This window comes from Tetranychus urticae, chromosome 2 (genome assembly GCF_039701765.1).
Source record: "Tetranychus urticae isolate SD_2017Ah chromosome 2, NJAU_TeUrti_SD_1.0, whole genome shotgun sequence".
Lineage (NCBI taxonomy): Eukaryota > Metazoa > Arthropoda > Arachnida > Trombidiformes > Tetranychidae > Tetranychus > Tetranychus urticae.
Window position 1 is genome coordinate 24729435 of NC_142959.1, and position 25374 is coordinate 24754808.

General features: G+C 31.6%; 3 protein-coding genes and 1 long non-coding RNA gene across 6 annotated transcripts; 1 reads left to right on the top strand and 3 right to left on the bottom strand.

Moving 5' to 3' along the window:
• Positions 1 to 1601: 1601 nt before the first annotated feature.
• On the bottom strand, positions 1602 to 2739 carry LOC107360488 (testis-specific serine/threonine-protein kinase 3-like). The gene is made up of 2 exons (XM_015927159.3): positions 2271 to 2739; positions 1602 to 2195 (listed from the first exon to the last, which is right to left on the bottom strand). The coding sequence occupies exons 1-2, from the start codon at positions 2690 to 2692 to the stop codon at positions 1676 to 1678; spliced, it is 942 nt and encodes a 313-aa protein (XP_015782645.1). The 5' UTR covers positions 2693 to 2739; the 3' UTR covers positions 1602 to 1675.
• On the top strand, positions 1929 to 22885 carry LOC107360486 (uncharacterized). Of its 3 annotated transcripts, XR_016199092.1 has the most exons (6): positions 1929 to 2072; positions 2162 to 2341; positions 2857 to 3053; positions 3252 to 3651; positions 7234 to 7523; positions 7849 to 9308. XR_016199092.1 is itself a non-coding variant. In XM_089268201.1 (4 exons), exons 2-4 carry the CDS (start codon positions 17927 to 17929, stop codon positions 22461 to 22463), a joined length of 3561 nt encoding a protein of 1186 aa, XP_089124327.1. In that variant the 5' UTR covers positions 3284 to 3651; positions 17891 to 17926; the 3' UTR covers positions 22464 to 22885. The 3 variants fall into 3 exon arrangements, 2 of the variants coding, with proteins under 2 accessions (XP_089124327.1, XP_025016201.1); XM_089268201.1 differs by lacking the exons at positions 1929 to 2072; positions 2162 to 2341; positions 2857 to 3053; positions 7234 to 7523; positions 7849 to 9308 and adding exons at positions 17891 to 21105; positions 21995 to 22179; positions 22267 to 22885 and having other exon boundaries at positions 3284 to 3651; XM_025160433.2 differs by lacking the exons at positions 1929 to 2072; positions 2162 to 2341; positions 2857 to 3053; ... (1 more) ...; positions 7234 to 7523; positions 7849 to 9308 and adding exons at positions 17090 to 21105; positions 21995 to 22179; positions 22267 to 22885.
• Positions 16819 to 17974, bottom strand: LOC149094181 (uncharacterized). The gene is made up of 3 exons (XR_016199093.1): positions 17832 to 17974; positions 17417 to 17732; positions 16819 to 17091 (listed from the first exon to the last, which is right to left on the bottom strand). It is a non-coding gene; the product is annotated as an uncharacterized LOC149094181 (long non-coding RNA).
• On the bottom strand, positions 22784 to 24823 carry LOC107360487 (uncharacterized). The gene is made up of 5 exons (XM_015927158.3): positions 24555 to 24823; positions 24438 to 24487; positions 24167 to 24368; positions 23500 to 23971; positions 22784 to 23434 (listed from the first exon to the last, which is right to left on the bottom strand). The coding sequence occupies exons 1-5, from the start codon at positions 24655 to 24657 to the stop codon at positions 23029 to 23031; spliced, it is 1233 nt and encodes a 410-aa protein (XP_015782644.1). The 5' UTR covers positions 24658 to 24823; the 3' UTR covers positions 22784 to 23028.
• Positions 24824 to 25374: the final 551 nt, after the last annotated feature.

A 25374-nucleotide genomic window follows, 5' to 3' on the forward strand; every position in this document is an offset into this window, starting at 1 on the left:
ACAAAGAAACTCTAGTTTCATTGGAAAGTCAAATTATCAAATTTACTTCTTTAAATATTATTACTATTGATACAAATTGAAATGAACTTTTCTCATTTTTTCGGTGGTTTGTTTTTCCTTTTTTGTTGGCTTGCTTTTCATCAAAATTTATGTCAAAATGAAAAATGTTTTCCTTTTTTTTGGGAACAAAATTTTACTCCTTTTTTGCTGAAAAATTGTTAACTCGACAATTCAATTTTACTTTCTCGTCTTTTGTTTTCTTAATGAAATCATCTTTTATCATGTTATTATGAAAATCGAGAATATTATTTTCTGAATCGCTTTTCTGGTCTCATAACAACCTTTGTATTATTACCTTGAGATGCTTTTCTGGTGCTTTTTCTGGTAAAAATCTTTCCATTCTTTATCCATTCTCTTGTCATTATATTTTTTACCTTTCAAGCTTATCAGTTTAACCATTATTCAATGTGAAACTTGAAATGGTCTTATCCAGTCAGGTTTACAGTCAAACCTTTCAGATTATATACAAAATATTAAAAGACCATCAAAAATATTTCCAGACATCAATTTTACTTCAAGATTATAACCAAGAAAAAAGAGGAATCCGAAAAGGACTATAAAAGAGTCTAAAAGACTTGAAAAGATGTTTAAAAATTACCCAAAAGATGAAAGGGAAAGATACAAAGGTTGGAAAAGTAAATGAGGTTCAAGAGTCAAAGATGGTTCAATGCAAGTGATTGTAATAAAGTGTGACTTTTAATGTAATTGTTGGGATATTTTTCACCTGAAACCTCATTTTGATTAAGTGACCATTGAAACAATAGAGTCCAATCTTTGAGGTTGTTGAGTGATTGGCTTTGACCCTAGATTTGACAGTTTGCAAATTGTTCAACTTTAATTTGGTTGAAACCATTTTCATTTTCGTTGCTTTCCATTTCACTTTTACTTCAAAGTCTACCAAATTATTAATGATAATGTTGATGGATTATTTAAAGTGCTCTCAACGTTTATTGTTATGTTGCATTTTGTTTTGTATCTTAACTGGATTAATAATAAATTTGTTTGGCTTTTTCCCCTTTCATTTTGTAAAACTTGATTCATTTTGGTTTATCCATTATATTAAGTGTAATGTGTCTTCATTTTTGCTCCGCTACTCATTCAAACCTTCAATTGCATTTATTATCATCTAATACACACATTTATAATGTATTTAAGATGAGTAAATTGTTGACTGAAGGTTGATTGAAATTTACATTAATTATTAAACGCGTTTGGTTGCCTTTCAATCGTTGCCTTTGATTAAGAGTTTACATTAATTTTCGGTTAATATTTGTTCAATAAATAAGGTTATCTTTGTTGGTTGAGAGGTCATTTTAAAGGGTAAGGGAATGGGTTAAATTTGGACTGGACTTTTGCTTAGCTTTGCAATTTAATTGGTTTTCAAATCGTTATTTAATCTTTGATTTTAATATTGGATTTGCTTTGCAAAAGTTGACCAGTTAGGGGAATAGATGGAGCTAGCTGCTGTTTTAGGTTCTGGTTAAAGGTTTGGAAGGACATCTATTATCTGGTTTTGTTAACAAATTTAAATTAAAGTGTGCTTTTTGTTTTTAATGGAAACCGTTATTTAATTGTTTTGTGATTGATTTTTTTGTTTCTCTTACACTTGATTTATCTATTTCTTTTTACCGACCACGTTACTGGTTTTGGCTGTTAAACTGATTCCTGTTACCCCGCTTGTGTCTCTTAACCATGGATGGCGTAGGACTTTAGTTATGGTTGGTCTTTTATTGGCATCTGGTTCTAACATTTGTCGTATCAAATCTTTCAATTCGGTTGACAACTTGTCTTCTACCTTGGAGGAAAAATTCCAGCTTCGATTGATTTGTCGAGTTATCATTTTGGTTAAATCTGAATCATCAAAAGGAAGAATATTGTTGACCATTACATAAAGAACGACTCCAAGAGACCAAATGTCAGACAATCTTGGATTGTATGGGACACTTCGTAGTACTTCAGGTGCTACATAAGCTGCTGAGCCACAATAGGTTTCAGATAAAACTCCTCTGCCTGTACGGTGATCGAAGCAATCTCTTGAAAATCCGAAATCTGTTAGTTTAACATTCTTGAATTTGTCTAATAATATATTTTCTGATTTTAGATCCCGATGAGCAACATCATGGTCATGGATGTACCTTTGAAAGAGAAAATAATTTTAGTCAAGAGGACTGGAAGAAAGATTCAAGTTAAACATGATGAAAGAAATTTACTTTAATGCCTCAGCTGCTTGTTTGAACCAAACCTTGGCCTGAGGTTCTTGTATTGCTCCATGAGCTTTCAGGTAATCCAAAATATCACCACCTTCAGCTAAATCCATAAAAATGTAAATTTTTTTATTAATCGTCATTATTTTGTGAATTGTGACAATATTTGGATGTTTTAATTTCTGTAAAGTTTGAATCTCTCTGGGTAAAAACTTGGAACGGTATTCATTAGATGTTTTAGTTAAATCAATCACTTTAACGGCTATATCTTTGCCTTTGAATTTGGCTCTGTACACTTTTGAGAAGCTACCAAAATTTATTTTTTCACCGATCTTGAAACCTTTTTGCTCCAACATGGCAACTTCCTCAGGTGTACATGGACAATCTTCTGGTCTCTTTTCACTTTGCTGAGGTTTTTTTTCTGCCATCTTCAATTATTTCAAAATATCCAAATTTGTTCACAAAATCAAAAAAATGAGAAAATCGGTCTTCATTCAAGTGATAAAAACATTGATATAGATTCCGGTACAACCAATCCACAATTAAAATCCTTTGACTAATTCATTGTTTTAATTTTCTATTTCTATTGTAGTGTATGTTGGCTAAACAATCAATTTTAAACTTAACAGTTCATCTTTAATGAAATTGGCTTGGATGGATTGAGTGTCTTTAATTTTCCAAAATTCAGATGGAATTCGATTTTTAAATAGATTTAAATCAAAATTATTTCAAATATGCTTTTTAAGATTGGTTTTAAAATTCAGTCTAACTCGAATCGCTAATTAACCTGTGAGTATCATGTACATTATCAGTATCATGTCATGGATTGGCAATCAAAATTGATTGGATTATTCATCAAAACTCACAGTCGGACGATAAGCAATTGACATTGAAAGTATAATCTATTTTTATTGTTAACCATAATACAATCATTCCTGATACATTTGCAGTGATAATGATTTATTTTTGCATTTTTTTACCTAAGAGCCGTAATTTTCATATGGTTTTCACTAGGAACTAGCTTTGATCGAAAAAGAATCGTCATTGTCTCCTTCACTTGAATGGTTAACACATTGTTAAGTAAATTAACTGTAGCAATCAATTGTCTACTCCACTCCTTGTGAACAAAACAACTTCAATAATTTATAATACAACCGATAGCATTGTAAATTTAACTTGTTGATCACTACCAAAGTAACTTGTATTGTGTGTTTGCTCTACCATCATGATGTGTGTCCCATTTTCATTAGACTGTGTGGGCTATCTGACTGGATCAACAATTGAAACGATTTCTGTTCTGTTTATCACAATCTAAACCCATGCTAATAAGTGTCAACCCAAATCAAGTACAAATGAAGCAAACATTTTTGGCTAAAATAAGTAAAAGGTAAGAACCCAATGAGTTTAAACCCAAAAAAAACTGAAAACATTTTGATATCACCAATCCAATGTTTGAACCAGCCTCTAAATTAACCTGATCTAATGAAGAAGTGAATTGAAAACAATTGTTTTACTCTAATTAAAATGGTTCCAGGTCAAATCTATTGATATTCACAATTCTATACTTTAACAGATTACAAGGTTCATCCAATTGAAAGGAACCATCAAATTTAATCTGACTTTCCAAATCTTTTCCAAATCTTTTCTAATTACACACTCAATAAACCAGAGTCAAACCCAAATTAGCACACAATTAGATGAAATTTAAATTCAAAATGCAATCTTGGAAACAGATGAAACCAGAAAATGTATTTTACAAAAAGCTCATCCAAAAAAGGTCAATGAAATGAAAAGCTAAATCCTCTAATCAGTTTCACTATCATCATTCAAGATGAACATCAATCTCATTATTACAAGGGAAGATTATGATGATGATTAAGATGAAAAATCTCTACGTGAAATCGTGATTCATTGGCACACCTTAACCATTGATATGTTACAATTCACTGCAAGAAAATGTTTCGTTATTGAAATGTTCGTGTAAAAGCGTATAAATGTTTCAGATTTTTGATAAACTATAACAATGACTAGTCCAAAGTAGTAGGCTTGGTTCCTTTGATAATCAACTCGTAATACAATTTGATCCCCATAATCATTATAATAATAATCATCATCACCATAACCATCATCTCCATGACAAAATAACCCAATGAACCGGTTCATCTGCTTGAAAAAAGTACACTTTTATTGCAAATATTTAACCAAGTCTAGTCATTTTTTTCATTCATTTCATTTACATTAATATCCAGTTGGATATCAATTTGTATCACTGTCAATCACTGTGGATTAACTTTAACCAAATTCAACTCAACCATTTTTCAATCAATCACACTAAAGGTTTCCATTTTGTGAATCGTTTCGCTTTGTTGAATCACTCGTTTAAAATGATGATTAGATTGACGAGCTTATTTTAAATTATTGTATTGTATCATCCCAATTTGAAACAATCAACTATTTAAAAAGTAAAAAGTCTAATTAGCTAATTATCAACACTATTTACCGATAAATCTGTAGAGGCTCAATAGGGAAGCATCAAGACAAGTTGATTCTTATTTTTTGGTTTCTCTTTTTTATTTCAACTTTCAATTTATATCAACAGTCAAATGGCAATTTAACAAATTGAAATCCAAGTGAAATCAAAGACAATTTAGGTTCAAATTCAACTCTTTAAGAGTTGATCAAACTTGAAAAGCTTCACAAAGTTGTCTCATTACTGTCCAGGTTTCAGTCACCTCTGACAGTTGGTTAAAATTGTTAAATTAAAATGGCTGAGTCTAAATCAGTCAAAGAATCACAAATCATTTGAAAAGATGGATTATCTTTTGTGTTATTAATAGTAAACATAACAACCATAAGAGTAACTTGTAAGCACAAGTGATCGATAATTTGAATTATTTGCTAACAATCGTACATATTTGAGTTATGATGAAGCTGAAATTTTCATGGTTAACAACTGTTCTAACTTGATCTTGGTTTAATTTATACTCAAGGCTTTTTTCAGGCCTTTTTTGCTTCAATACTGATTTATTATCATCCAAACTGTTGGAAAATTATTTAATCTTTTCAATTGAATTGAACTTACATCATGCTTCTTGAGTTACTATTGCCATATGGATCTTTGATCTCATGGAAAGGGAAAGATCATTCGAGTGGCTCAAATCCTCACTCCTTAATCATTATACTATGTTTGATTGCTGTCAACAAGACTTGAAGTGAAAAAATTGAATGAAAAACATGGCTTAGAGTATCTCAAAAGTGCTATTCATTGTGAACATGAAGCTCTTGATAAGGGTTTGAACATTGTTTGAAGACCAATTAAGCTAATTGCTATCATTTTTAAACTTGATATTGTTACATTGAAGCATCATTAAAATTACAATTTAAATGCTTTTTTGTATCAACCTTGTTATTGACTAACTTACATTTTAATCTCAATGAATAACGTTTTATCAACAATTTTCATCTAACTCTATCAATGAAACAGTAGCAATTGGATAACCTAGTAATTGGTTGATTATTTATTATCAACTTTAATTTTGTTCACCTTTGATTCAAACCAAAAAGGAAAACCAGATTGATTGTTGGATTAATTGCGTTTCTCTCAACTTCAATCAAATTTAATTGTACTTTCAAATTGTCAACAGTAACAATGACAATTTGGTAGCAAAAAAATGACTCGCAAATGAAACCACTTTTGATGGTGACAAATGCCAAATTGGCTCATTTATTTTACCTTGATTAACACACTTGGTTTAATCAATTTGGATGTTGGCCATTTTTAATTGTTTACTTTGAGGTAACGATTTGATTCATTATTAATCATTGTTCCACTAATTCAATTTGATCTTGAAATTTATTCATAATGTTATCATCGAGTTAAATTGAGAAAACGTTTGAATCGCTTTACAAATCATTCTGATATCATTCAACATTGACCATTAACTGATGATTACCATTGTAACTATTATTGCGATATTCATGATTTTTATGATTATTATCTGTTGCCATTATAATTGTATGGTCAATTGTGGTCAATCATTGAGTATTTTGCTTTTTTATTGTATTCTGTTAATCAACTTAATCATCTCTTCTTTTACTTGCATCTTAATGTTTTAATTTTATTCATTTTTTATTCTCAAAAATTATGAATCTAATCTTATTCAATGTTCAATTATATTTGAATGGGTTCATCTTGATTGAAGAGTAAGTTGAATGATAAATTCATACAACATTAGTAAATTGACTTTTGTTAACCTTTCGGAGTCTGATTAACAACACAATTGAATTTCATGCTTAAATGATCACATTTGTGGACTTAACCATTGAAATGACATTTAAAACTCAAATTCAGACAATCTCATTGAATGTTGAATTTGCATTTTTGTGATTTATGGAATTAGTTTTTTGTCGATTCACTGTCTGCATAAATTATAAACATGGTAAACTCAAAGACTTTGTATGAACAAATTAGAGAAATTCAATCATTGCAAAAAGCTTATTTACTCTGGTTTGACATTAATCAACACCAGAATAATTAACAAAAATAAAAAATTGCCAAAGTTAAAAATGGCGCCTCAAAAAATCAAAAATCAAGCTCCAATCAAAATCATTGTTAACGGCTTTTTTGTCAACATCATTTTTTCAATTTATTTTACATTCGTTTTTTACTTAATCAATTGATTTTGTTCATTTATATTTAAAAATAATGCTTATAATATTTGATAATGTATTTAACGGTGATTAATAGGAAACAGTTAACTATTATTAAATTTTTAAAACGACTCAAGAACCGTTTGAACCGTCAACACATGTTTCACTAGCAACAGTTGCTGTTGTTAACTCTTTTGGCAATTTTTTACTTGGTTAGTCAAATTTCACCTGAAAAAAATTATTTTCAATTGGTAATGTAATATTTTTTTATTTTGCTTTAATAATTTGCTTCCTAATTCTTGATTTGTTTGTGATTTAGATTGAAAATTAAGCAATCGAAATGAAAATCTTGGAGAGTTTATTCAACCAGATAACCAACCATTTGAAAGTTGAGCTTAAAACGATTGACCCGTTCATCTTTTAAATTAACAATAACGTGCTGCACGCGTTTTAAATGATAAAAAGGAGTTGGTGATGATGCTGCTGAAGATGATGATGGTTATGGTGATGGTGATGAGCAGTAAGGAGGAAGAAAAACGGATAAAAAGATGACGTTTTCAACTACATTTCCTTTCATGGTTTTTACAATTGCTTTTGATAGTAATGCAGGTAAAGATGATATTAGAATGATTAATATTATCTATTATTATTACCACCAACCTGCGGAAGAGCAAATAAATGTTAACAAGTTGTACTTTTAACATGAATTTTGACCATCAATTGTTGGTAACGCACAACTCCTCATCAACACCTTTTTTACAATACAAATTAGTACAAACAACAATCAATCGAGCCTTTTCCAACTCCATTCTTATTGCTTTACCAACCATAATCATTGTGATTACTTATCATCATCATTCTTTTGCCATTATTTAATCCCAATAACAGTTTTCTAACAACATTTCATTTTCAACTTTTATTTCCTTAACGATAGATATTAAATCATCATGTAATTATTTGGACTTAATATTGGAAAGATATTCTAATTCATCTTGAATTTCAACTTTAATCGTATCCAGTTGCTTTGTATTTTCATTGGAAAAAATTCAAAACCCTTTCAACTTGAAATCTGTTGGATTCAAATTTGCATTTCAAGCCATTCATCAAGTCAACCTTACTCTAATCATAACGAAATAATGATTATAAGCTTAATAATAATCTATTGTCAGATGATTGATAACGTGTTTGCGTGAGAAAAAGGTTGATCACAATTGGATGGTTGGACTCTAAAGCGACACTACATTTACATTGACATTGACATTTAGTATTCAAAAAGTGGAAATTAGTTTTTTTGGAACCAATAGTGAAACAATCCAAATTGATTCGAACAATAAAGACATCGAAGAGGAGAAATGCTTTTTAAAGGCCATCACCATCCAAATGAATCATTTGATGTAAAATAACGGACAACTCTGAACGTTGATTGAAGCTCGGATGACTTAGAGATTGGCAAAATGAACTCGATTCTAATTTATTGTTGGCGTTGTTACAGACAAATCATCTTTTTCATCTAACTTTCCTCTTGCAAATGGTGATTTGTAAATGATCAAATGAATTAGAGGGATAATTATTCTCAATGACACCAAACATTATTACATTTTAACCTTATAAAGGTTGCCTGTTGCTTTGGGTTGCCGTAAATTTGCAGTACCTGTTTAAATAAATGCTGATGCTGTTTACGACACAAGTTTACCGAAAGGAAAGACTCCTGACTCATTAATGATGATGGCTATACACCCAACACCAACAGCCCATCAGAATTCATTGTTCATTCATCATCAATTGTTGATTGATAAATTTGAAAATGAATCAGAAAAAAAAGAAACAAAAGATCCATTAAAACGTCCTCTTCTTGATGTTATATTTTTCTCACGTAATCAAGGCTCTTCTCATCATCTCCATCATGCATTATCATTATTTATGTATATTATTGTCATCATCATTATCATTTTTCACAGTGAAAACAATAGGCCATCTTGACCTGACCCTTTTGCCATTATTTAATTATGGACTGATGTGAACTCTCTATTGAAATTAATTTATTGGTGACAAGTTTACTGATTAACTTTGTATAATCAGAAGCCTCAACTCATTGACTTTGTTCAACTCAAATCGGTCAAATGAAGTTGGAAGCAAACACACTGCCAATAACCCTTAATCAATCATGTTACAATCGAGAATTAGAAAGGTTGTCTCAACAATTAGCAAATCACTTGTCGAACCAAATTAAAGTCAAACTAAATTTAAGGGAAACAACAAAACCAAAAGTAAATGTTGCTGTTAAATGGTTTAAACATGTGAATAAATTAAGGCCTGAACTGTAAAAATAAACATCAAGACACAATTAACTAATTGTGAGACCTGAAATTAATAAATGAACGTTCATTAACTTAATTCAAAAGCTAACCTTTTCTCGCTCAAAATGCATTTAAAAAGGTAAAAGCTTGAGAATCATATGATAATGAAATTACCTTGATGGTGATGATAAATGCTGCTAAATTGACTTGTTGATAGTAAACCTTTCATCTTTCATTTACTGAGTTTCATTTGATTGTACAATGAAAACAGGTTTTGATTAATTCACACACAAAAAAGCCAGTGAATAGTTGATCATTGAACCTATGCAATTCATCTGATGGTCAACTCATTGTTACCACAAAAACCAGATTCATTTGCGTATGATACAGTTAATACTTTTCCGGTTTTAAACCATTTCTATTATTGTTCCCCATCAGAATCAACATAATCAGACATTAATTTTGCTGAAAGTTAACTGTCATCAGCTTTAAAGTGTTTTGCTGATTGAATTTGTTGAGGCTTGGTGGTTGGTGGATGAACAATAAAAAGATTCATCTCTATCATTTCATTGTTGGCTATATGGATACAAACGCAGCTTATTGTTGGATAATATACATTACAATTGAAAGATTTGGTTGATTATTTTGATTGAACAAGTTTAATTTTTTTCTTCAACTTCCATCTCAATGATTATTGAAATTATTCCGACTTCTGAATACTGTTTGTTGACCATTTTGATGGTTGGTTGAATAACCAAGAATCAAGTGTTTGATTGAAACATTTAACAGACATTTAACACTCTTTGACTCACTTGATTAATAATCCTTGATTTGCTTCAATTAATTGAATCTCCTTTTTAACTTGATTACCATTATTACCACCATTATTATTACCATTAGTATTGATTTGCTTAATTTGAGTCTAATGTTGATTTAGCTTATTTTTTGCTACCAATTGTAAGGTAACAGGGAAAAGACAAAACAGACTCACAAAAAAACAAAAGCCAGAAGCAAAACAAAGATCAAATTGGAATCAGATTTATATTGATTGTTAATTGTTACCAAATTAATGGTTACTTTATAACAACAATCAGTTTATAATCGTCTCATTAACTTGACAATATTGACAATAACATTAACACTAATGAAACAAACGGACAAACAAAATGAAAACCCAAAAAAAATCAACGGTAAAGACACATTAGTTACCAATAGCAACTAGCAGCAGTAACAGCGACAAAAGCTACATGCTAATTGTAAGGTAAATGTTTTAATTGTTAATTTGAGGCTTTTGTCAATTTCATAAACCAACTTAAACAAGTTCATTTCCGCACAATTAATCAATCTAATTAAACATGTTATTATTTGTCTTCCATCATCTTTAACTTTCATTGTGCCAGTAATTTAGATTGATGAAAACAAAATGTCAACCCAAAAACCAAGTGATATTCAACCACAACAACATGTCAATGGATTACAAAAGCTTCAATGTTACACTGATTTAACGCCACTTAACTACAGAAATTTAAATACAAATCGACAAACCAATTGACCAAATGTCAACCCAATGTCAACCCAAATGTCTATTGTGATCAAGTCAACGTTTACATTGCGTCTTCAACCTCTATTGTTTGTACTTTACATGTCTTTAGATGTTTACCTGAAATGTTGCTCTATCAACTTGAGCCCTACAATTTAAATAACTGTTTTTTGATTGAACAATTCAACTGTTAATTTACCTTTCTCTATTAATTGATTCATCTAATTTACAGTTTTCATGAAAGGTTAGTTAGTACAGTAGACCAAAGTGAATAACTTCCTTATAATTTGTAGTTGACTTTTTACTCGCTTTTTGTATTGACAAAAAAACAAAGCAAAATCTTGACTCTTTTTTTGCAAACCCTTTCTACTGCCATTCACTTTGTTTCAACTCCTTTCACTCATTACTCAATTGAAATGATAATAATGATGTTAATAATAATGATTAGTATAATGAGTGAAGAAGCAAAAAATTAAAGGTAACAACGGAAATAAGGTTAAATGCAGTTTTTACCGGCAACTTTCAATTGTGATTCAAGTCAACTTTGCATCTTCCTTTACTTTGTTTACATTCATAATTGTCACTGTTTTACAATTGTCTTGGTAATAATTGTAAATCATTTGGCTTTTGCTGTGTCCATCAAATCAAGATTATTATTCAAAGACAATTGATTTGATTAAAAATAAATAGCAATTGAACTATTGAAGAATTGATTTCTATTATCTCTTCTGTTTTGATTAACCATCAATTGATGATTACATTTGATTGAATCTGTTTGGTCCATCGCACTGAATGATGATCATTATGGAGTTAGTACTAATCAAATGGCTGTTAAAATCAAATTCAATTGAACACGAGCAATTGTGTACATTATATTTACCTTTGAGTTTAATGATGAAATGTTAACAATTTAATCTTTATCAACCTTTCAATTTTCCCGGTTCACAATCACTTTGTCCCAATTGTCTAATCATCCATAATTAATTAAAAGTTAATCTGGAAATCTTTCCATCTTCATTCAATTTGCTCAATCAAACAGTCTTTCAATCTTTACAGCCGCTTGAAGTAGCGCCAATAAAAGTGTCTCTTTGTATCGACTAATGTAATGTCCAAGTAAAATCAAACCACTTGGATGCAATCAAATTCAACTGGAAAACTCATCATTGTTTCAGCTTCATCTAAGGTTGGAAGTGACCAGATGAAGCTCAAACAGTTTGCTTAAAAGGTTTAAAATGTGAATCTTTATCATGATCAGATCGAATCTGTAATAGTTTAGACACCGATATTCAATGTAAGCTGTTAATGGTGTAAAATAATCAAATGAATGTAAGTTTATTTGGTTTGATTATAAAGACTGAATTGAGATGCCTTTTGTTGCCATTTTGCATGAAAAATGAACTTCGAATGTAAATGTTGACCAGAAAATATTTAAATGCGAAAGTAAATTTTGTTTGGTAAATTGCTTCGTTTTCCGGTTTAATTGGGCCAAATGATTATAACATTGTATACAAATTAGATTGTTTCATCAACTGTTATTAATAAGATTAATGATGTTGCTGCTGTTTAAGATGAGCCAAGTTTATGAGTTGGGCCTTTACCTAACGACTCTTCACACACTCACCAACCTCAAGCCTTGGGACAATCACTTCAAGTAAATTCATTGGTTACTTGTCTTGTTGCTGGGTGAAGCCAGTGTTGGCTAAATACCAAAAGTTAAGCAAAAAAAACAGGTTACACAAAGAGAGATATTACTTTTGCCCGAGAAAAAAAAGATGGCCTGAAAAGGTCGGACAAGAAAAAGGTTTCCCTGGGCTTGAGTCTTGACTCTCAATGAGTAAGTCTTTAGTCGCCTTTAGGCCTGAAAAATGGTCTTGACATCTCAACTTTCCTCTTTGATTCTTCATCTTACCTTCATCATCATTATCATCCTCGCCCAGACCCTGACACATCTTGGACCCTCGAACCTGGGCATTTACTATTCACCTCTTAAGGTCACACACCTACCTAAAGTAATCTCTCAACGTCTATTATTACCTTTTTTGTCAAAGAAATGAAAAAAGAAACATTTTTCTTTGCAAAACATTCAGATTTTTCCAACTAAAACCACAACAAAATTATCAGATTTTTCATTAGTCTGAACAAAAAGCCAGGCAATTTCATCAGGCCTTTCTAAACTCAGTTGCAAAATTATAGATACACCTAAATTTCAATAAAATAAGTTAATTGTGGCAAACTTTCTTCTCTTTTTTCAATGGGATTATGTTAATCTGTGTGAGAAAGGGTTAATCTTAAGTTTTGGGCTAAATCTAGAAGTTAGAATGATTAGAATTTTTACAATTGGATTAAATGCGGCTTTTGCTAAGGAGCAGAATTATAAATACAGATGTTTTTAATTAACTAATTGTGAGAACCAAATGCATTTTAGGGACAGAAACAGAGTTTTTAGGTCAGTTTTTTGCGTTCATTCAGAATCTGAACTTTGTTTTAGTATTTTTTCATTGCAAGTTGCAGATTTTTCGTGTTTTTGTGTTTTTAATTAGTGTAGCAATTAAAGTTTAATTATGCCTCGTGGATGTGAATTAAATGCTTATGAAAAAGGCCAAATCGATGCTCTTCATAAACAGGGACTATCTTTAAGGAAAATTGCTGCTGAAATAGGAAGAAGTCATACCGTTGTGCAACATTATCTTAAATTGGGGGAGAATTATGGTGAAAATATTCGATCTGGTCGACGTTCATCTCTATCTGATCGGGACAAAAGAGCAATTATGAAACAAGTGGAACAGCCTGGTTCATCTGCAAGGAAAATTTTATCGGAATTGCAATTACCTGTGTCAAAATGGACTGTTTTGCGGACAATAAATTCAACTAACCTTTATGAATATTGCTCAATGACTGTTAAACCTCGATTAACGGAATTGCATAAGGTAAAAAGATTGGATTTTGCTAAAAAGTACATAACATGGAACAATGAGTGGTTATCTGTGATTTTTTCTGATGAAAAAAAGTTCAATCTCGATGGACCTGATGGTTCGACTTGCTATTGGCATAAAATAGGGGACGATAAAAGAATCTTTTCAAAGCGGAATTTCGGTGGCGGAACTGTCATGGTTTGGGGTGCTTTCAGTTTTAATGGTGTTTTGCCTATTGCAAGAATTACCTCATCAATGAATTCAGAAAATTATGTCGCTGTGCTCAAAGATAATCTACTGCCAAATGCTAAGAATAATGCTGGGAGTGAATGGATTTTTCAGCAAGATAATGCTCGAATTCACGTATCAAACTACACGAAAAAGTTTTTTAATGAAAATGCAATCAAAACACTCGATTGGCCTGCCTGTAGCCCAGATTTAAACCCGATTGAAAACCTGTGGGCAGCAATGGTTAGAAAAGTTTACCCTGCTAATAAGCAATACAGTTCAGTGGCTGAATTATGGACTGCGATCGAAAATGCATGGTATAATCTTGAACCAGAATTATTGCAAAAACTCATCGAAAGCATGAACAATCGGCTTTTCGAAGTTGCAACTCTAAATGGAGCCCAAACTCACTATTAAATCCAATTTTATAAAGTGTATTTATAATTTTGCAACCCTGGATTTTCGAATAATTAAAATTGCGCAATTTTCAAATAATTTTTTCATAATTTTTATACATCAATCTATTCATTATCTTAATCCTTATCAAGCTATTTAATTCAAATCAACAATAACTCAATCATTTTTCAAATAATATAAAAAAACAAGTGTATCTATAATTTTGCAACTGAGTTTATGTTATTCTGGAAACAATAAAAGCTAAAACAAGGCAAAAAAGACTCAAAAACAAAACAAAAATTTAAAAAACATTCAACTGTTCATGATTATTGTTATTACTTTTCCTTCTGTCTTCTGCTATCTTAACTTTGTCATGTAACGATGTAAACATGTTTCACATAATAATAACAATGAAAAGCTGAAGGTTAACCATTTTTTGATTACTGATGAACACTAATTGCTTTAAATTAGTCTCCATTCAAGTTCAATTTTTGGTGACTCTTTTTGTCTTCATTTCCCATCTCACCATTGAATCCACCAGAAATGTGCAGGAAAACAATGAATCTTGAAATCTCTACAAACTCTTTCAGTAATTTCTTTGCAGACAACATTGAAATCTTTTCCGTCAAAGCTTAATGGTTAATCATAGCCATTATTGTTGTCCATCAAAAGACAATTATCAAATCAATTAATGACAATTTGATCCATTCTCATGCTATTCCCTAACAATCATTTCTCGTTGAAAAAAACAGCAAAGATTACATTTCAATTCACCATCAAAACTGATTGGAAAATTTTCTGGATCCAATTTTTAGTTCCAAGGTGATTCTGTAAATGATTTAGGTGTGTTTTACTGTTTAGCTGTTGATAATTAATAAATGATGAAGGTAAATTAATATTGTAATTCAAGTTAAAATCTCAATGATAAATTGTGATATTAATTACTATTGGTTTACTTAAAGGTTTCAATTGACTTTCAATTGATTTGTACAGGTTATTACAATATGTATTGAGGTTAACTTGCAAGCAAAATCAAAACGGTAAACAAAGTGTTTATTGAATTGAAAAATGACACAGAAAAAACATTAACAATTAAAAATACAATTAAATCAAGGATAATCATAAACAATACATTTGTGTGTGCATTAGATTGAATAGATCAAATAACTAAATTTAAATTTCTATTAAAATGATATAATAATGATCAACAATGAGACAACAACTTAAGGTTAAACCTTGATTTAGTGTAACAATACCAAAAGCTACTTTAAATGTTTCCATTGACAGAAAACGGTTCAACCAGATTAACCAGAATTTTTATTACACGAATTTATTCTCATGTTCAGTTCAGTTCAAGACTCAACTCTTATCTTCAATAATTTGTTAATTTTATCTGAAAATTCATTCAAAATTAGTATTCTTAGCATAAAATGACCAGAGATTAACCCAAAAATTTCTGGTTGAAGTGTCATAACGATTGACATCTGATGAGAAAATTGAACAAGAATTTGGATTTTTTTGATTTTTATGGAAACTAATTGAGATAATTTCATGAATTTTCATTTAATTTTAGTTCATCAAGTGATACAATGATTAGTAAATTTTGGTGAGATTTGCATTTGTAATTTGAAAGCTGATTCAACATGAGTTTCAATGGGAAAAGGCAGATTCGTAAACCGAATTGAGAAGAAAATTTGAGGTCAGTTTTGTACTTTTCATTAGAGTATCGTGTTTAATTGATTATTGATCAATTAATTATGCCATTACAATTGGATTTGGTTACAAATGATGATTATTTATTATGGTAAACCAACCAAAAGTACATTTGTTTTCAAACCTTTACACATTCACACCCAATCAAGGTTGAAATGTTCATAATTTAACCTTCATTGGTTTTAATTGTTGCCTTTTCACAATTAACCTTGATACAGTTAATAAGCATACTTTATCCTCATCTTAAATGACTATTATTAGATTGTGATTTATCAAATGATCAGATTTAAATTGAACAGATGAATGTAAATATTACAAATTGCTTTCACTTTTCACTTTCACATTCATTTTACATTCATTTTTGTGATGTTGGTATTACTTTTGAGGTTGGCGTTTCTAATAACTCTGAATTGTTATTCATCTGTTGAAAGACCGTACTGTTAATCAAGGTAACAACATGGATTTAAATCGTGGGAATGTAACATTGATCTTAATCTGAGTGATCTCAATCAGAGTGATCATCATTGTAATGGTGCTGGTTGTGATTAACTGTTGTTGATGTTGATTAGTTGCTGCAATTTACATGTAATACCATTTTAAATGTGCGTGGTTGGTGTTTATAACAAACGGGAAAGTGTTAACTGTTGACCCAAACATTGATTAAGGAAGAGTTGATCCAACTTTTCCTTGTTAATCATCAATCTTGCGATTGTTCACTTTTTTTGTTGCTTGTTGTCTGTCCTTTCATTAGCTGTCTTTTTTTTCGTTGATCCCATCTTAATTAAGGCAACTAATTTAACCAAAATAATTTGAGCTAATTGTTTTACTTTCTGCTTTTAAAATTGTATCTGTTTTAATTTATCTTTTTGAAACAATTTACATCAAGAATACAGTTTCTGTTTGACTTGTCTCTCGTTTTTGTCGAGTATTTTTAGTGGTTTTTTGCCATCTTTTGATGATTCTCCGTCTAAACTGTTTTTAAATTGATTTACTTTCAGTAAGTGTTCATATTATAGCCAAGGTGGGGTAATCTGAGTTTTTTTCATTCCATTTATTTGTGCCGCAATTCTGGTTCATAAATATTATTTTACCTGAAAAGCAATAATGGAAAATAAAATGTCTATTAATACTGAAGTAATATTATTGAATATTGCATTCATTGTTTAGCGTTTGCATTAAAGGCAGGTTAATAGTGAAAAAGGATGAAATGTTAATACGGATGGGTAAATACAGATTGATGATCAAATATCGAATGATAACTGTAATAAAAGTTGATTATGGTTAATATTTCAAGGTAAAATTTGGAAGCTTTTTCACCGAGTAAAGTTGTGTTTGGAAGAGTTGAGTGAAAAGTGAGATCAAATTAGGTAAATATTGCATCAAGTTATAAAGCTTAGCGCAGCATAATGATAATACCTGATGTCTTGATTTTTGCATGATTGGGGAACGTTTTCAATGGAATTGAAATATTTGGATTGCTAAACAATTCATAAAATAAAGATTAGGCGGCAAGTAGACTTGGATGAACAGGTAGAAAGTCAAAGGTTTCATAAGAGGGTCATGGACAGAGAGAAGAGAAGGAAAGGAAAGAGAAGAAAGCAGATCCGGGAACCGGTAAAAACAGTTGATAGTGAAAGGTATTAGGCCAAATGATGAGCAAGAAGATGGCGAAGATGATGATGATAAAGATGAAAAGAAAACGTCTTGGCCTTATTATTTATCTTCTTGAGGCCTGGGGCATAGAAACCGGCAAAAAATAGAGAAATAGAAAGGCAATGTATTAGTGTTAAAGTATAGCAAGCAAACAGAGCAAAATTTCGTGATGACTTACCTAAGACTTTTTACCTTTACTTCATCTTTTTCATCATCTTCTTTCTTTTTTGGCTCTAGGACCACCTAGCATCATCAAGGTTCTTTATCAGCACTATGGATGGTCAAAATGGATGGAATGGTAAAAATGATGATGGTTTGATGTATAAGCATCAAAATCGCCATTATCATGGTCAATTGTTTACTTCACCAGACTCATCATCATCTAAAGATCCTTTGTTGGCCAACGACCATCTTTCTGGTTATTATGTTAATCACTATGAATCTGGAAATATTGATAATCCCAATTATAAACATAAAAGTAACTTGCATGTTGATGATAGAGTGTATAATGTAAAGGTAGACGTTGATGGCGCTGCTGTAGCTGTTTCGGTTGGAAAGCACGGTTTTTCAAACCTAACAGTTGAAACTTCAACAGTTTGCAAGGGAAATCTAAGCAGACAACCTGTTAATGGTAAAATATTTATTCAACTTTCTACTGTTAACAACTGTAATAACAACAACAGTAACAAGTGTAATAACCGGTTAAATAGTGAATCCACCAAGTCTCCCAATGACAATCAATTGAATAAGTGTAAGATCAACTGTAATTTTATTTGTCACTCTAACAACAACAAATTTTGCTCTCGTCAAAACTGTTGCTGTTGTTGTCCTTATCAACAGACATCTCCAGTGGTCGACTTGGATCGTACTTTACATTACTGTCAAATGGCTCCAAATCGACGCTCTATTCCTACCTCATTATCTCTTTCTGATTCATCTGATCCAGAAACTTGGGGTTCCTCGCCAATCACAAGTATTAAAGTTAAAACAACTTTAGAATCAAATGGATTAGAAAAAAGTGAAACTCAAGGATCTAAAGTTAGCGACTGCAAAGGGCTCCATTACAGCCAGTTAAACAATAGTAACTATGTTAACAAGATCAATGTCAACACTAATGGTGTTCACAATGTTGGAAAAGATAAAATGAATAATTGTGTAAACGTTTCATCATCTTGTTCACCATCAACTTCAGTGAAAAACCATAACCATCTTCACCATAATAATCATCATGTTAATAAAAATAATACCAGTCATCATCCTTGTAGAAATTGGCCTAAAATTGATTTGATAAGTTCAATTGATCCATTTGAATCAACTGATTCCATGATTTCAGCTTTTGCTTGTGTTGCACATGTGATTAATAGTGATTCAGCAAATGAAGAAGACCAAATGGATGGAGATAATGAGATTATTGGTATTGATGATGACGATTCTGAAACTGAACAAGTAAACGAAGATGATGATGGATCATACGATTCCTCCAATCATCCTAATTCATTAGAATCACCGGAAAATTACCATCCAATTCACAAGCCACAATTACTTGGTTTCACTAACAAAACTTGCATTCCTAGTAATGGCAATAGCAATAATAATCGTAAATTCAATGGAAACTGTTCATCTAATGATAGATTCTCCAATAAATCTGGTCAGGTAAATGTGATCAAACCTTTACCGCCTCCATTATCAACTATACCTCGGCCAACACAACAACCACCTCCACCACCAACTTCAACATCACTATCATCGACAGCCTCAACATTGGTTCCTAAAATTCAGCAAAACTCATCTAAACCAAATGTTCCTGTTTCAGTTACTAAACCAATAACTGCAAAAGATCATCTTTATGAAACAATTTACCCTTCCAATATTCGTCTTACCAGAGACTCGAGATATTTTGTCGATTATCAAAATTACAATTCAATCTTGAGCCAACCTGTTGATCTGATTTCACCATTGGACTCTTCTAAACGTGTCTCTAATGGAAATGGCAACAGCGCTGACAGCAATAACGATTTAAGTGACATTAGTCAAAATTCATCCACCAATAGTCCAATCAATAGTAAAGTAAACATGGTTCGACGGCCAACTTATACATCATCGTTTGCTGGTAATAGTAATTACAAAAATGGTCGTTTGTCAACCTCATCGACATCATCAAGTCTCAATCAGAAGCAAAAAAATTACCATCAAGTCCAACGGTCAACCTTGCAACCGTACAACCATCAAAATCATCTTCCTGGTCTTAATTCAAGCTCATTGTGTAAACCATCACTTTCATCTTCTTCATCATTATTATCACCTCCTTTATATACCTCACCTTCAGAAACAAATCAAGGTAATCAACGATTGTTGAAAAAATCGGATTCCATTCATCAAAACCATTTAGCATCATCAAATTCATCATCAACACCAATCAATAGACCAACTTTTTTACCATTCAACAAACCAGTTAGCTTTCCATCAGAATCTTATGATCAAGTAGACAATAAAATCAATAATAAACCTTCACCAATAATTAACGAAATTAACGTTAATGGTAATTCATCTGCAACATTACCCAATGAGAATGATAAAAATGCCTCCAATCAAGTGACTGCCAAAAACGCAAAAGCTAGCGATCTTAAACCTGATCAAGTTTACCCAAACCCAATCACAATGCCGATCATATCCAGAGCCAATGTAAGGTCGACAGAGGAATATGCAACAGTTAATAAAACACGATCAATTAAATCACTGAAAAGTGCTACTTTAACACCATCAACTCCAATCAGTTACAATGATGAAATTAAATTATTATCCAAAGATGATTCAATTCTTAACACAAAATCAAAAGCAAATGAATCCAATGGATCCCCAATGTCATTATCATCATCAACCAGTTCACCATTGGTATCACTATTAACTCCATCATTGGAAAATACTAGTTTTACAGATTCAAAGGTTCGAGGTGGAACAAAATCCAAGCATAAAGATAAATCACCATCAAATCTATCACCTTCACCGTCATCAACAACATCGTCATCATCTCGATCCTTTTTATCAAAATTTTTCTCTTTAACTCATGTAATTTCCAGAACATTTAGCGTTGAAAAGATTGATAAACATCGACAGACTAACATTCAAGGTAAAGGTACCTTAATTAAATCTGCTGTCTCCACACCAGCCTTATCATCAGCAAGACCTTTTAATGATCTCAATGGTAATAATCAAGTTACCAATCAGTTTAATTCAACTCGCACCCTAATTGAATCCGGTTGTACAATCAATAATCAAGAAAATGTTGAACCTGTTTCCCTACCAATTCAGTCATCAGGATCAAAATCCTTGCAAACAAAGTCATCGTCATCATCATCCTTCGTCCGAGCCTTTAAGAATAGGTTAAGCCTTCGACGAAGCAAGCGTAAGGTTAAAGTTAAGGTGGACGTTACTCGAACCAAATCAGATCCAAGGTTGGTAATTTACCTGACAAAATATAAAGATAAACAGATAATTAACTTTCACAACAACATCTTACCCTTTCAATTGTCTCTTGTTTCAAATCATCTTGATGCCTCATAATGTTATAAAATATTTTATTTTGACAGATGAAGCAGTTATACTTGATAATGATTTTGATAATTTATTGCATGACAATATTTTAGACAATGGGTTGAAGACAGAGTTAATTGATTAACGATAATCAAATTTGCCAAGTTGTTGGTGGGAAAATTACATTTAATGTCGTTTAGCACATTTGATGTAATAAGTTGAGTATGAAAAGAGTATAAAAAAAACATTAATAACCAGTCAATCAGAGTTGCAGTTTTGAGGATGAAAAACAAGATTAGACATTATTTTGTCGCACTTTTTTTTCATCGCCAAAATTTCAACCATGATAATATATTGAGGCAATAATCAGTTTAATGGCTTTAAAAACCTAACCCATCGTAATCATCATTTTCACCTTTATATTAAGCTTTCACTTACGATACTTTTTTGAGGGTGAAAAACACAACAATTGAAAAACAAATGATTACATGTAATACGAATCATTTTTCAAGTCTTTCAACGTCTTATGTTTACCTTGACTGTTGTTGTTCAGAATAATTATCTGTTTCCTGTCCAAATTGAGTCCAGTTTCCGGCTTAAATTATAATATAATCATTATTTGAGTTACAGAAGAAAAAAGTAATTGTTAAATCAGATTATTGTAATAGCGAATTTCCTAACAATTACTTTTTTATTTACTTGATTTGATTCATCAAATGGCCATTATTTTATGCTTTCTTTTATCTTGCATTTCTTGGCCTTAAATTGTAATTAGTTTATTGATTAATTTGTTTTTTACTTTTATTACAGAGGATCCAAAGTCAATCGATATGAAGATGATAAGATGTTGCCTAAACAATCAATGAAAGAAGAAACAGTTTTCGGTTCAATTGTATCAACGCCGGGTGATTACATGAAAATTGTTGAAATTCATCGGCCTCAGGGTAAACCTTTTGGCTTTTTTGTTGCTCGAGGAACTGTAAATAATATTAAAGGTTTGTCACTTGTACAATTAATTACACTTTTTTACTTTTAATTATTCAGATAACTAATAGTTTTGTTGGTGTTTAATTTTGCAACAGGTATTTTCATCTCAAGGATTGACTCTAATGGGGAAAAGGTGTACCAAGGATTGCTCGAGATTGGTGATCGATTGATTGAAATTGATGGCATCGATGTGACCGAGGCTTCAGTTATTCAAGTTAACCAACTCATGTCCAACAAAACTAAATTAACCCTCAAGATTGTTCCATTCACAGCTTTAAATAATAAACCATGATACTTGGTTGTAAAACTTTAATTGCACCGAGTTATGGGAAGCTGTTTAAAAATGATTAGATTGTCTTATTGTTGCCAGCTTGGTTAAACTAATATTTATAGTATTTCATGTTATCGTCTATTAGCGTCACTGGCTATTTTTTACTTGGAAACATTGATCGTTGAACTTTTGTGAATTTCAAAGTGTTGTGTATAGATTTAAGTTTCATGGTTGTCGTATTGAACACCAAAATGTATTAATCTTATTGTAATTTAAATTTGTTCCCTCTATTTACCCAAACTTTATATCAACTATTTACCTGAGATAGTTTCAAAGTGATCTTAAGATGGGCATTGTTTTAATTATAATTGAGTGTAAATAGACATTACTAAATTTAATTATTTTTGTTGACATTAAAGAATCACTTAAGATATTAAAAGTAATCAAATTAATGTTCCATTTCAATCCAAAAGAAGCGTTTGTTTCCGCTAGATTATTTAGCTGTTAACTCTAAAGTCGATCATGCTAAACATTTTGATGGTACATTGTTAAACTAATGTCAGGGAATTGCCAGCCGAATCTGTCTTTATCCTTCTGTTCTTGGCCTTGGAATCGGTCTTCCTGGTTGGTGAGAAAAGGGTTGCCTTCCATCGAAAGGAGGAGGCTGTGGCCTTGGTTGGAAATTTGGTGGTGGAGGGCGACCTGGACGTCCTTGCCGAGGTGGTGGGAGATGGGAAACCATTTGTGGTCCGGGAAAGGGTTGTGGTTGGAACTGTGGCTGCGGTTGTGGTTGCACTTTTGCTTGAGCTTGTGCTGAACTTGAGCTCGATGATTGACTGGATGTTATTGTGTCTACTGGTACTGAAGCTGGATTATTAGCAGTTTCCGAACTACCGACAAAGATTGGAACATCAGCTTCAGCTAAAGGTGATTCGTCAACCTCTATAATGGATGGATTTGTTACCACTGGTTCACTTGGAGATTCATTCAGCCTGAAAAGATAGACAAATGTGTGATACAAAAGAGTTTACATGGGAACAAATTTATTCTCTCTTACGTATTGGACGTTGATGTTGATGTTGGAGCTGAAGTCACTGGTTCAGGTTTTAATTGGACAGGTGAAGCATGGTTAATAGTTCCTATCAATATTGTTGGCATAATAGCTGCTGGATCGCTTAACTTTTTGTCAGGAGGAAATTTACCCAAGCAAAGAAGCACTATAGATCCTGGGCGGTTTTGTAAAACTCCTGATTTAATGCTTACTGGTAAAACTACTAATCCTTCTTCAACTTGATCCAATTGTTTTACATGTTCCATAAAATCTTCTAAATCCATCTCACTGTCCATGTATTTCTCCATACGCCGAAAATAGGAATCTGAAATACGATCAAGGCTATGAGTGATTTTAGAAAGGTAAGAATCCATAGGCATGATGGAAAGGCCTGCCGAGGAGCTTTGCTGATTTACCACGATGGCTTTTAATTGATTCAAAGTCAATGGACAGCGAAATAGTTTCCAATCTATGTTTTCTGTTGCACATTAATCCAAATTACCATTGAAATGAAACCAGGAAAAATAAAAATCAAGCAACCGATCAATCATTATACAGGAAAAAAGAGGAAAATCAATGTTATTATCGTCATTTTGAGCACCAGTTTTAGTATCTTAAATTGGCAACAAAAGGTTTCTTGGGTCAGAGGGACAGAGATAAAATAAATAATTACGTGAATCGAGGCCAGCCATTTTGACTAACTGATTGACTCGTTCTTGGGGTAGATAACTTTTCAACTGTTTATCATCAAGACTTATTGTAGGTTCATTTTTATCCTCTCCTGCTTGTGGCACTACAATTGGTGAATAAGCTTCAAGAGCTTTGTATGTTGTATCCATAACGGCATTAGGAACTCCAGCGACTTTACCTAAGCCCTGCAAAAAATAAACAATAAATGTCATGATAAAATGAAAATTTAGGCAAAAGCGACTTGAGATACTTACACTGGCTAGTTTAATAGCACCGATCAAGTTGTCAGGATTTAGTGCAGATCCTGTGAATTAGGACAATAATTACACGTAAAATTATTAAAATGACAATAAAAACAATTCACTTTTTACCTGTTAAAGATGATAAACCAATTTGTCTTTCGTTTGTTGCGGCAGGAGTTTTGAAAAAAAGTTGAAGGGTCAGCAAAAGGTGTACGAGTTTGAAATCAATCATTATTGCGTTTCTTTGTTTTTATTTACACTCTTTTTAAAGTAACTATTTCCACCGATGATCTTATTACAAACTATTATATTTTGTTTCTCATTGCTTAGTAAAGACTTAATTTTTTTAAATATGATGCGAAATATTTTCATTGCCTTCTGACATTGGTAATGATTTTTGAGTAAGTTAAACTTTCGAGGAAAAGCTCATGGTTTTACGCACTCATAATGCTCATAACTCTTCTATTGATTGATTAATATTCATGCCATAATAAGGCATGGATCAAATAAATCATACCTGTAACATTAAACCTAACGCTTCGTTATTGCAATACATAGAGACAACAAAATCAATTAGGACAAAAATAATGTTTAAATACTAAAATGTAAAAATAACTATGGGTTGAAAAATTAATCTTGATTATTTGCTGTTTCGAAGTGAGAAAACACGTTTGCAGGTACAAATTATATTTAACAATTTCTGTGTAGTAATAATCTCATTTAATTATAAATAATACAATGTAATAAATTAGCAATAAAATACCCTTGAAATATACTGATAACCTTGATCTTTATGTACACTGTTTTTACTGTTTGTACATGAAAGATTCACATAGATTCACATAAAGATAGGTTAAAGATTCATAGTTGCCTTCAGTTTGTAACCATTTTCAAAGTAACCGCGAGAAATATTTTTTCCTGCCAAATCTCAAAGCTTAACCAGCGGACC